At 42.9% G+C, this 13,536-nt stretch overlaps 1 protein-coding gene across 1 annotated transcript; it reads right to left on the minus strand.

The window, feature by feature from the left end:
* Positions 1 to 3,238: 3,238 nt before the first annotated feature.
* Positions 3,239 to 4,135, minus strand: LOC117609795 (uncharacterized). The gene has a single exon (XM_034336473.1). The coding sequence runs from the start codon at positions 4,133 to 4,135 to the stop codon at positions 3,239 to 3,241; it is 897 nt and encodes a 298-aa protein (XP_034192364.1).
* Between the last annotated feature and the right edge of the window lie 9,401 nt (positions 4,136 to 13,536).

A 13,536-nucleotide genomic window follows, 5' to 3' on the forward strand; every position in this document is an offset into this window, starting at 1 on the left:
AAATTGCCACAGTCCTGTGCCAACGCAGAAGGCGGTCTTCTCCTTATCTTCATCATCAACTAAGATCTGCCAATATCCACTTCGTAAATCCAGCGTCGTGAACCACGTTGAACCGGCCACCGCATCCAGAGTATCCTCGATCTTTGGCAACGGATATGAATCCTTCTTTGTAACCTCGTTAAGACGACGATAATCCACACAAAACCTGGTACTCCCGTCCTTCTTCTTGACCAGGACAATTGGCGAAGACCATGGACTCTTCGACTTTTCAATCACCCCTTGCCGTTCCATTTTCGTAAGAAGTTCCTCAACTTCATCTCGGCGGTGTAACGGTAAACGTCGTGGGGGTTGTTTAATCAGCGAACAAGTTCCCGTGTCTATTTTATGCTGGGCAACACTACATTTTCCTACTTCGTCCGAATTCTTGGCAAAAATGTCTTTAAATTCAAGAAGTAAATCCCTAAATGCAAACCGTTGCTCTTCATTCAAATCTTTTCCACTGCGTATGTACAGTCCTTGAAGATACTCCGGAACGGAATTCTCTTCCCTTCTTGTGCTAAATGCCAACGGTTTCTTCATCAAATTACTTCTTAGAAAATCAACTTCACCATGGTGTTTTATACAAAGCTTTCCCAAGATAAAGTCCAGCTGACAAGAATGCTTATTGAGGAAATTTGTTCCCAGAATACACTGCTCCACCATATCGCTAAGGAGAAAATCTTCTCCGGTGTTCAAAGTCCCGATTGTTACCAAGGATCGCTGTTTTCCATAAATCGGTAATTTTTCCCCAGAGATGGAGAAAATTTGGGGACTATAGCGTTCTTCCGTTCCCGCCGCGCCGAATTCGTTATCACTTCGAAATCTCTTTACATCCAATAGATTTAAACTTGAGCCCGTGTCAATTATTATGGGGCACTCCCTTTCTGCGACGAATCCCTCGACGCAGGACAAAACATTTCCGGCAACTTTTCGTACGACGGGGCCGGACAAAGGTGAAGCCGGAGGATGCCCCTCCACGCCTTCTTCCCGTTTCCCTTCTTCGTTGAAAATTCTTCTTTTCTTTTTTTCGGGCAATTCCGCCACATATGACCCTTCTTTTTGCAATTCCAGCATTCTATCTCCTGCTTTTCAAGCTTCCGTTTTACCGGTCTTCTGATTTCACTCCTTCCGGAAACCCTCTCCGAAGAATAAAACGGTTTAGTAGACGATTCCTTTTTTATGACGGGCGTAGTAACCATCGACTCGACTGCTTCAATCTCCAGAGCCCTGATAACAGCAGCCCTGAGAGATGTGAAACCTCCGAGCCTCAGCATCCGTTTCATTTCCTCATTAGCCAGTGAAGAAACAAATTGTGAGGCAGCAAGCTTGTCTCTAATTTCTGTTGGGCATTCACAAAAAGCGGCCTGTGCCAGCCTCTCAATCTCCGTGGCTAAATCGGAAATAGATTCCCCTTTCCGTTGTTTATAATTTTGGAACTTAACATAATTGAGGTTCTCAAAATTTTTCATTCCATAACGGAACGCAAGGGCCGAAATTAACGCGGGAAAATCAGTTTGTTTTTCAACGAAGAGAGAAGTCAAAATACTCCGCGCCGGTCTCTTCAGTGATGCAACCAAGGCCAAGGCCTTCCTTGGCTCATCCCAACGATTCGCCCCTGCAATCGCTTCAAACTGGAGTTTAAACTCCTCCCAGTTAGTTTTACCATCAAACTTTGGTGGCTTCAGAACGTAACCTAAATCGGAAACGTTCCGCGACACACCAGACATTCCCTGTTGAGAGACCGAAGGCGAAGGCTGGGGTATCGCGAGACCAGCAGAAGTGGAAGGATTAACAAGAAGGGCCTCGCGATCCCCATCAAGGACTGCCGTGGCCGAAAACTTTTCTAAAAATAACTGGAAATTGGACGATAGCACCTGATAACTATTTTCCATCGCTGCAATCCGCTCTTCCATCACCTTCTGCATCGCTGAAGAAGTCGTTCTCTCTTCTTGCTGCTTTTCTTCTGCGCGAGAGCGCTCCTTTTCCCAATGAGAATCAAAAACGCGCTGCTGCTCCCTGAAGTGCGTAGAGATGCTCGTCTGCAGGTCCTCGAAAAGCGACTCCAAAGTCACGGAAGAAACCTCGTCCCCGGCTGAAGATCGAGTTCTTATCGTTCTACCGACTGCGCCAATGTTGCGCCGGGGAGTGGAGCCCGCACTTTCCATAGTCAAATGAATAAACAAGGAGCAAACTAGACTGTCTATATTTCAAACACACAGGAGTTTTAAGCAATAGGTCCGTACAGGTCGGCTTCCCGATACATTCTGATATTCAAAAGACGCGCGGTTGTCTAAGAGACCTCAAGCATCCGGTGACGTGTTTCCGCTCGAAACAAGGAATAGCTTCTCGTGATGATTCGTCAACAGCTTCAGACGGAGCAGTCGATGGCTCTTTCGATACATCAAGAAGCGGTCGATGGGTCGAAAGAGCGGAAACTTCTCGATGTCGCCACAATATTATAATTATCAATTTTAGAATACATATTTGTTCGGAATATCGCGTGGTCTGTGCGGGCAGAAATGAAACACGCTCCTTAACAATAACGACACTAGGTTTATTTAACAAGTGGAAAAGGGTATTTACAAAAGTCACACCAGAACAGTTAAAAGAGGACGCACGAGAGTATTTACACAGAGCAAAACTTACACATAATGAAACAATTTTAACTAAATGAATCGAGAATACAAATTACAACTGATAATTGCGCGGGCTGAAAGATTCAGCCTCACGTGGATCGTAAAAATGCGGACTTGCACTAATCTGCGAGGTCGGCGGATACACGTGTTCACGCGACGCGAGATCGAACAAGAAGGCAGAAATCGGTCATGGTGCCGGTTCCGGCGTAGAGAGGGGACCGCGTGAACAAATAGGGCCCGAGAGGTGCTGCCGCTGTCGGTAGCGACGCACCGGCGAAGTATTTTCGCTGCCAACTTCGGCGTTCTGCGTGGACTTGGGAAATTTCGCCAACATTTCCCCCAGCCATCAGCGACTGGTCGATGATGTGGTCTGCGTGTCTGCGCTGTCCGGAGAGGCCTGATGAAGAAGAGCAAGCTTGGCGATAGGCCGTGTGAGCGTCGTTGTGGCCGTCTTGAGTTTCACGACTCTGGTTAGTCCATCCGTTCCTAGCATCAGACTGAGAACCCTGGCCATCGGCCATTTCCCTGGGGCAAGCGTTCATCAGTAAGGAGAACAAGAGAGCCTACCTTGATTTCGTTGGACGGATGATGCCACTTCGAGATGGTCTGGAGTCTGAATGGAGACTGAATGGACCAGACTCTCCAAAATTGTTGGAGGCGCTGCTGCAGGAACTGCCACCTTGACAATCTGTTGGCTGCGACATCAAGAAGCGTTGGTTCAGGTATTGCGTTGAGCTGAGTTCCAATCTGGAAGTGTCCTGGTGAGAGGGCTGAGACGTCGCGTCGTCTGGATCGTCGCTGAGTGGTTCCAGTGGCCTCGAATTGAGGATCGTTTCTATCTGCGCGAATAATGTTATTGATTCCTCGTACGTCAGAAGAGCGTCCCCAACTGTGTTTCTCAAATGAAATTTGAGAGATTTGACTACTGCCTCCCATTTTCTACCCATGTGTGGAGCGGCAGGCGGGTTGAAGTGCCACTGCGTGCCATCCTCAGCGAGCAATGCTGCGATGTCCTGGTTCTCGCGTGTGCTTTGTGTGAAGAGCTTCTTCAGCTGCGAGTCCGCACCTTGGAAGTTGGTACCGCAACCTGAGTAAAAAGCGGCTGCGATGCTTCTTCTTGAAGTAAATCTGCGATAAGCTGCGATAAGCTGCGTGCAGTACACAGCTGAGGTTGAGAAGCAGACAAATACGCAAATCCACCCTTTCTGCGTCTTGGCTCCTCTGCCTTTCCAAGTTTTCAGCGTGAGCGGTCCTGCGTAATCCACGCCAATATGCGTGAACGGGCGCGATGTAGTGACCCGGCAAAGAGGTAGTTGGCCCATCAGTTGATGGGCACGGATCCCTCTCTGCCAAGCACAGTTCACGCACCTCAGGATATGCGTCTTCACTGGAGCTCGTCCACCGATGATCCAGGAGCGTTGTCTGAGAAAGGCAAGAGTGGATTGCGTACCTCCGTGCATTGTCTGATGATGTGCGTGGTCGATGAGTCAAAATCGCTGGATGCTTGCTTTCGTGTGAGAGTTCTGAATGCTGAGGGCGTCCGCCTACCCTGGCTATTCCTTGATGGTCTAGGTAAGCGGTGAGCCGAGTGAACGGGTGCGTTGACGGGAGCGTTGGTCTGCTTGGGCCATGCGTTCTGAGTTTACGTGAGCCACGGCGGTCCCGTCCACCAAAGGGAGTGCTGCTGTAGCTGATCTGTCGTCATACCTCTTGACGCGCAGTCAGCTGGATTCGATGATCCTGGTACATGCCTCCAGTGATAATTCTGTGTGATCTCCTGGATTTGGATTACCCTGTTGCGTACGTAATCCTTCCATTTGGAGGGGTGCGTCTTGCTCCATGCAAGCGTAACTTTTGATACACGTACTTTATGATTTTAAAGTACGGTTAATAAAGTACCATAGTACTTTTTTATGCAGAATGTTCCAAGGAGTTGATACGTGTTAAGCCCCGACGGAAAATTGAAATTATCCGCCTTGTGTCCCTTATCAAGCCCTTTTGGGTTACGAGAATTTCTCAATGTAAGGGGCATGAGGGGGGTGTTTCTCTTTTCCGCCAATCTTTTTCATTCCTCCTCGACCTTGTGCATCCTTGTCAAGGCCTTTCGGGTTGCGAGAATTTCTCATGCGAGGATGTACAGGGGAGAGTTTGAGTTTATTGCTTCTCTATTTTTACTTCTTCTATAGCTTTCCTTTCTTTAACTGCTCTACCCTGACCTCGTGTATCTTGTCAAGCCCTCCGGGGTTGCGAGAATTTCTCATGCAAGGTACACGAGGAAAGGTCGTTTCTATTTCCTTCTTTTCAATAGTATTCGTAACCCTCCTTGAAACTATCGTCGCTCAACAGCAATAGAATATAACACCGCACAAAAACTCGAGTCCGCTCGAGAGGAATAGAGAGACTAGTGTTTACACCAGCGCTACGCAGTTAGCCAGTGCTTCGCATTCCGGATTTTCCCCAGGTTAACTGCCAGGTTAACTGTGTAAAAACGGAAAAATCATAATGAGTTTACTCTATCTGATGCCCTCCCTCCCCTTTTTGCACAAGCGCCAGCCAGTCCAACAAGGATCGTTTATGTGTATATAAAATGGTAGTGTGAAAGAATGGATGGATGTTAATATATTTAAACAATGAAAGCTAAGGAATGAGAACCCTTGCGAGTGCGAACGTCGCGAACGTTCGAACACTGTTTGAAATTAGGGGTCGTTCAAGGCAATAAACACTATTGTACTAGAAATACTGAGAAATTGCCCGGCGAAGAAGCCTAACGGCAAAATTTGAACAAAAGAACGTTCTCGAACGAACATCGTTACCTTCGAATTGTTTAAATTTACTACGAAGGGAAAACGAATGCCAAAGAGTATCGATGGGAATTGTTTAACAAAGTATGTCTGTTAACTATCACGACATTGCAACCACCTATCACCACATTGCAACTACACTATTATCAATTATTTGTCATTGTCCATTTCGCCATTCAAATTCTTTAAACTCATATTTCATTATCCGAATTCACCGTTCCGCAAATTTTGAGTGAGCAGTTCGATCGGGACGACGGGTTGCGAGAACTCTGTCGGTCCGAACGAGGTGGTTCACCCGAATTGCAAAATCGAACGGCGACCTCGCTCATCAATATAAAATAACGCGACCGAGCCCGCGCGCTCTCAGAAGCAGTTTATCAGGTTATCAGTATACCAGTATAGCAGTAATAGTAGGAAAACCAGAAAGTATCGCGATCCGATCAGATCATTCCGACAATTCGTAAATCGTTAAATCCGCGAAGATAATCCGCGAAATACCGCTCAGAGTTCGATACTCTAGAATCTACACGACTCTGCTACGAGGCTCAGGGCTTCGACAGAGCAAGATTCCGTTAATATCAATAAATTAATCAAGTCTAGCCGATACGACTGTGCTACGAAGCTCAGGGCTTCGACAGAGCAAGGTGCCGGAAGACTCAGTTGTAAACGCGCGCGAATTAAAGACTGTACCAGAACCAAATAAACGTACATTGTGATCGGAAGTGCGTGATCTTCACTCGAACCATCTACCCTACCGCTCCAATACCTGGACGACACACCACCATAGGTTCCGTCCACAGACAGGTTCTACTCGCCCAGCGAAACGTAAGTGAGAACCTCTATCTAACTAACAACGCAGATCGAATTTCATAAACTACGCCGAGGACTCAGCGAGAGAGAGAACCTCGCGACGTTACATATTAATTATCATAATTTAGTAATTTTGCGCTTTTCGTTAAGAAAATCAAACGCACCATCGCACAGTGGTCCAAGAACCGGTTTTTCGTGGCCAAAATTCAATTTTTCAAGTTTAATGTCTACGTTCAGGACGTTTTCCTCCAAGCAAAGCAAAATTTTCGATTTAAACAAAGAACGAAGTAATCGAACTCGCGCGCACGTCAGATCGAAAATATTGAATTGCGTCTCATTGTGTCTCAAAGTGTACTTGTTACCGCGGATTACTATTTTGTTAATTACTCATTAAGTATCTTTACCCTTGTGAATTTTTATGAGAATCTACACGCGGAACTGGTTATTTCTGAATTCAGTTACACTTTATTACTCTTTTCTGTTAACAATTCTTGTACAGTACGAATCTTTTTGCAATTATACCAGTTACTGTATTTAAACCGTTTCAAAGTTTATTTCAAACAACCACCTTCACTCATTCATAAAACCACGCATACCAACTCCACACAGTTTCAAGAAGGGACCCAGAGCGCTGACGATCCCAACGGAAAATTAACATCACTCTTTCCGTCTTTTAATTGTCTTAAGTGTAGAGAATGCTCAACCGCGTTATACACGCTTAAGAATGGTGGCAGCGAATACCTAATCCATCGCGCAGAAATCCGGGAAAAGGAACTAACAGTAGATTACAACCTTCCAATTGTAATTCTACTCTAAGGAAATAATTTCTTTTACTTTTCCTTCTTTTTTCCCTGTTACGTTGCGCCGTCGCACGCGCAACGTAACAATTACAAAACAATAATAATATTTATGCAATAATAATTACAGTGGTATGCAATAAAGAAAATAAAACAATAAGAATGTAATACAATTATAAAATAAAACATAATTGTTTTCCAAATAGCACCGACGATATAATTATTTCGCCGGTGCTGTACCAAGTTTAAATTATCTCGTTGGTGGTATAACAGTTTTTAAATTATCTGATCGGCGGTACAATGGATAATATCACTATTCCACATTATCCATTATCCGCAGCACCACCTCCAAATAACCGATCTTCAAAATGAAGGAATGAAAAAATGCAAAATATGTTTCTTACGGGACCAATGGGGATTAAACTCTATAAAACGCAAAAGGTTTCGTTCCGATTGGTCCATCCGTCTCGACGTAAACGGTGAACATACATAAAAAAAAAATACATACACTTCGAATTGAGTATCCTCCTCCTTTTCGAAGTCGGATAAAAAGGACAGACAGTGGCGGAAAGAGAGAGGTCCGATGATCAAAGGAAAGAGCCGAAACGTATCGGTGTGACTAATACTAATTCAACTATAAAACTTTTTTATTTTTGACTTTTTTTTACTGAAACTTTTACTAACGCAGTGGTGACATTTTTCTGATTAAAATCATACCAAACACGATATAGTTTGAATTATAATTACTTGCTAAAATTGATGTTAAAAGTTGGCGAAAAGCAAAGGAGGATTGGAAATGAAAACCGGTTGCGGTGTCGGCTCGGGTTTCAAACATTGCATATATCCAGCCGACGTGTCGATTCTGGGCATTTAATGTTTCATATATCCAGCCGAGGTGTCGATTCTGGGCATTGAAACGTTGCATATATCCAGTCGAGGTGTCGATTCTGCATCCGTATAGATCGTTTGTATTCAGCCGCGATACCTATTCTACGTTCGTACACAACATGCGACGTGTTGCATGTTGCATGTTGCGTGTTTGATGCATCTTTGGTATACGGCCTGCCTTATATTTGGTATCATTTTAATCAGGAAAATCTCACAAATGCGTTAGTAAAAGTTTCATTAAGAAAAAGTTAAAAATGAAAAAGTTTTATCGTTCAATTAATATTAGTTACACCGATATTACGGTCGGATCATATTACACGGTTTCCTCGTCGAGCGGCTCGGTTCGCTTAGGGGGATCCCCTCAAGTGGAGGGGATAGCGATGTTGCATATATCCAGCCAAACTTTTGTTGCATATATCCAGCTTTTACTGTATCCCTATTCCGCTAAAAGGACACGCAACAGGATTAAGACTCCATAGTATCCCTCCCTATATTGCCCAACGAACTTTATAGGCAGTTACAAATTTATCCGAAAGCTCCACACGCACTCGAGGTGCGAAAATTCAAACTAACAAAACCGACTGACTCACTCCCTGCATACTTCTACTCGCACACTCTTTTCACAAACACAGCTTCCAATGACTTACTCCCTATAAGAGAGAAAGGAAGCGTGATCACTTCCTTCCTGCAGCAAACAAATAAGTAAATAAAAGGACAGAAAAAGATGAAATACATTACATATATTTGTTTCTGCCGCATTTCCTGGCACGTTCCACCAGAGCTTAGAACACATCATTTTTTGTTTACATTGGTTTTCCTAGTTTATCTAGGAACCTGGAGATTGGTTTAAAGAGCCCCAGCTTTCCTTTCATTGCAATTTCGTGGACATCCGTCCCTCTAACCACCCCTTTACTGGACAAGAGTGCCTCCAAGTCTCTCCTGTCCGTAATAAACCTATCACATCTCCAAACAACATGGTTCAAACTTTCTTCCTCCGCACCACAGGCACCCCAAGTTGAAATTATTGGCCCTGATCTTATTCCATCTAGTCAAAATACTTCTCTCCACCCACCTGATCTTAGCAAACCATGGCCTTCTACCCCCAACATCATTTTACCTTCAGCACGGCTAGTACAGGTGTGGTCCTCAGACCCCTGGGGGTTCGCGTGGCCATTACCGAGGGTCTGTAAAATTATGAAAAATGGTTGCAAACAGTTCAAAAAGACGATGAAAAGGCAAGAAGCGCGGAGCAATAAAGAATATATTTTTAAGGCAATAAATAAAACATGATCCTGTTATTATTATGTTCTGTGATTTTTATATCACTTTTGTGATTTTTACGCATTTCTTTTTATTTTTATATCATATTGCTTAAAAATTGTTTAATATTTACATTATTATTTGTATCTTTGTCAGAAGTTGACTTTTTTTCATGTTTCTATATTTTATATAACTTGTAACGTGAAATGTTATCACGTGAACATGGCTAGAGTAGTGTGGCGACATTGTCATGGAAATATTTATCGATAGTCTGTTGTATCGATATGTCTCAAATATTTGTCAAGGACCTTTATATCGATGGTTGAGAATTAAGAGCGAAGTTTAAACCATCTGTGCGTACGCTCGTAGCACATGTGTGCTACAACGTTCTAGCGTCTTGGCGGAGCGCCTCCACTTCCACACGCTTGAGGGCGGACCGCAGTCAGGAGAAGGGGCCTACACAGGACGGTGTGGACTCCTCCACCATTGGATGAGGGATGATCCTCAGGATCCAGGATCCAGCGAGGAAGGGATATCGACTGGCATCACGCGAAGATCTCCTCCGCCAAGCGCAGAATGATTAAATCGATTTTGCCATTCGAATACTTCAGATCGATTTTGTCATCCAAATACGACGGATCGCTCTCACGTTATAAAACCGCATTTTGGTACTTTATAATTTTTCACGATTGCTGAATAAATAGTTGAATTACAGACAGTGAACTACAATTGTTTTAATATGTTTCCGCGCCTCGCGAGCAGAGTGCTTTAGAGCTCCACAGATAACCTTACTCACGCTTAAAAATGCCTAAATATCCCTATTCCGCTAAACGGCCAAACAACAAACTGTAGGAATAGGTGTTAATAAATATACTCTGAACACGTCTGTTCATGGAAGCGTCTTTATTCTAACTACTTGGCGTCATGCCAACCGCCTTACTCCTAGGGACATCCCCCTAGAGCGCCAACAATGGAACTGTGTCCCCTACACCCCCCCCCCCCCCCCCCCCCCCGCTTGCGGCGTTACATATACATACAAAGAATTAGGATGTGCTCTTTGGTAATTATCTTTGGCATTACAATTCGCCAATTATTATTGCACTTGAACACAATATGTAACTAAACGCTCAAATTAAAACGCACGGTTCTCTGTTCCCGAACTACGGGTTCAGTTTCACTCGTTATTTCAAAATCAATTTTCGCCAATATAAACGCCGATTTAATTCTGTCGATAGAGACACAAACGTTGCGGCCGCCTATACGTACTACAAATGTCTTCTCCCCGCGACGCACCACCGAATATGACCCATCATACGGAGGCTGTAAAGGATTTTTAACCGCGTCTCGACGGATCAGCACATGAGATGCTGTTGCTAGATCCTTGAATATAAACACGAGCTTTCCCCCATGCCTCCCAGTCTGTACCGACTGCAAAGAACTCATGTGTCGCCGGAACGTTTCGACAAAACGCGACTGCTCCTGTGTATCATCTCCCTGGATGAGGTCTCCGGGCAGGCGCAACGGTTCTCCATACACCATTTCCGCCACGGAGGCTCGAGCATCTTCCTTGACGGTCGCTCGAATTCCCAGTAAGACAGCGGGTAGAACGTCCACCCAACTGCCATCGGCGAGGCAACGTATGACTGCCTTCATCTGGCGATGGAAACGTTCTACAGCCCCGTTAGAGTGCGGATGATACGCTGACGTCCGGTGGTGCTCCATCCCTTACGCCCGCGCCAATGATTTAAATAGATAGGACTCGAACTGTCGTCCTTGATCGGTTGTGATTGTTAGCGGAACGCCGAACCTAGCAATCCACCCATCGATCAAAACACGCGCCACAGTCTTCGCATTAATATCGCCTCGATATCGGAAGCGGTCCGACAGTGTTCACATGTACATGCTCGAAACGAGCGGAGGTGGTTACAAATTTACCAACTGGCGCACAGTGGTCGAAATCCGGACAAAAATCGATTTTTAACTTTTGTTTAAACGACCAAAATCAATTATTTTACGTCTTTAACAATACCCTAAAGTTTATGAAGAACAAGTAAAATTAATTAAAAGTTATTAAGTATAAGTTGAAATTTATGTTTAAGTATTATCGATAACGCTCATCCCTTTAATTTCATAATATTTTTGTCTGTTGAAACTCCTTGTACACAGCTAAAGTTGTATGTAAAATTATAAAAAAATTTGCTTATATAGCTCTTTATACATTGTATCGATAAAAAAGTTTAATATTTTTTTTAAATATTCAGGTTTACTAATTGACCAGCGTATTACCTCGATTTTGAATAAAAAAAGTAAATTTCCGATGCGCAATTTAACAAGTTTGCCTCATTATGCCTGAACAAAACTATGATAAATCTTTTTGTTAAAGTATCCTTACCCCGTTTGTCTATTTTTGCCTATTGAAAAGATATTAATAATATAATACTGTACGTATTTTCATGCAGACAGTTAAGTGGGAATACCCAGAATCAAGAAAGGCTATTTATGTGAATCTGTTGTAGAAAAATAGCTTGAATTAAGTTCATTTCATGTGTTAATAACATTTTAAAGTTAATAACAAATTGTTATTAACAAATAAATATATTTAAAAATAAATATACCAGTTGATGAGTGAAATATATTGTTGGACTATTTCGCACTAGTATTTCAGGCCACGTATAATGTGCTCGTTTTTACATTCGAACTTTACATTTTGTCCACTAGATGGAGTAAAGGAGAACTTTAAAAGTCGCAATTGAAATTGTACTATATTTGCTATAAGTGTAACCGTTTGACAGGTTTAATTTACTTAATTTCATCAAGAATTCTCGATTTATTGTGGTTACTAAATCAAATTGCTTATTGATAGTTTATTATTGTGCACAAAAACTACAGTAGATTAATACTAATAATATGGAACGATACATAATATAATGTGAAACAATGATTAAGGGCACAGACTCCTTCGAGGCCTCCTCCGAATCGATATAAGCGCCATTGGAAAGAATCGGCCAATCATGAAAACACTTAATTGAGAAATTTGACATTTGACGGTGTGACATCTAACATCATTATGCAGAATAAGAAACGAAAGTGAGGTGGCGTAGTTGTCGAATCACATCATTTGAGAGATCTGTCGCGGTGTTGCCACATCTGTGACAATCCTGACCATCTAGCAAAATGAATTCACTCGAGCCGAGCGAGATTTTAATTCCAGGCGGACATAGAAAAGGACAGCGCGATAGAAAGAGAAGGAGTATCATGAATGAAACAACGTAGTACCGATCGGCAGAAATACATATGTTCGAGTCACACGCGACGACAGATTCGATGAGACTCTGTAATACACATAACGTACGCGACTATAAAACTTATACGAATAAAAACTACATGGCATTGTTACGTTGCGCGCGAGCAACGGCGCGCAACGTAAAAAGGAAAGAGAGAATAATTAATGAATGGATTTTTAGGTAGTTAAATTTCAATTAATTGGTTGGAATTCAACCCCTAATTCCTGCTTCCCTATTTTAGCGCGATGGTTGGTATCGCTGCCACCAGTCTCGAGCGTATTAACGCTCTCGACAAATTAAAAGACGAAAGACAAAATTGATAAGATATTAAAAGATTATAATTATTAGCCTTTCGTTGGGTTCGTTCAGCGCTTGGTCCCGTACGGGACCCTCCTTGAATCTGGGTATGTTGGTAGGCGTGTTTTAACTGAAACGTGTGAGGTGTGTTCGAAATAAAAGGAAACTGTTTAACTAAATGAAACTGGTTTAATCGTGAATGAAAATCAGGTAATTGCCTAAATTATGAGTTCAATAATTTAGAAATTTGATTAAATTGAAAATTACCAGTTCTGCAAAAATGTGAACAAATGTAAAGATGCTTAAGATTAGTTAACAAGGTATATATATATATATATGAATATAAAACACTCTGATATCACATTTGAAACCGACGAGTATATTACCGGGCGCGTAAAAATGATTATAACAATTTCACTCTCCGAATTTAACTATACGATTGGCGGTTTCCGCCTGCGGTGCACCCCAGCCTGAGAAATTCTCGTAACTCTCGAAAGAGCTGGACTAAGGTGCCCTTCGGATGATGGAAAGAGACTGGAATTGCGAAATTGTAATAACCGAAAATAGTATTTAATATTGGATGATATCAATACCTCGTACGGTGGAACGATCTGACCTGAGGAATTCTCGTAACCTTGAAGGGCTGGACCAGATCGCCCGTTTTGCCAATTGAATAACGTCGTGATCGAAAAATGTAACTGAAACGACTTACCGTTACGGTGTA

Source organism: Osmia lignaria, chromosome 5, assembly GCF_051020975.1.
Source record: "Osmia lignaria lignaria isolate PbOS001 chromosome 5, iyOsmLign1, whole genome shotgun sequence".
NCBI classification, from domain to species: domain Eukaryota; kingdom Metazoa; phylum Arthropoda; class Insecta; order Hymenoptera; family Megachilidae; genus Osmia; species Osmia lignaria.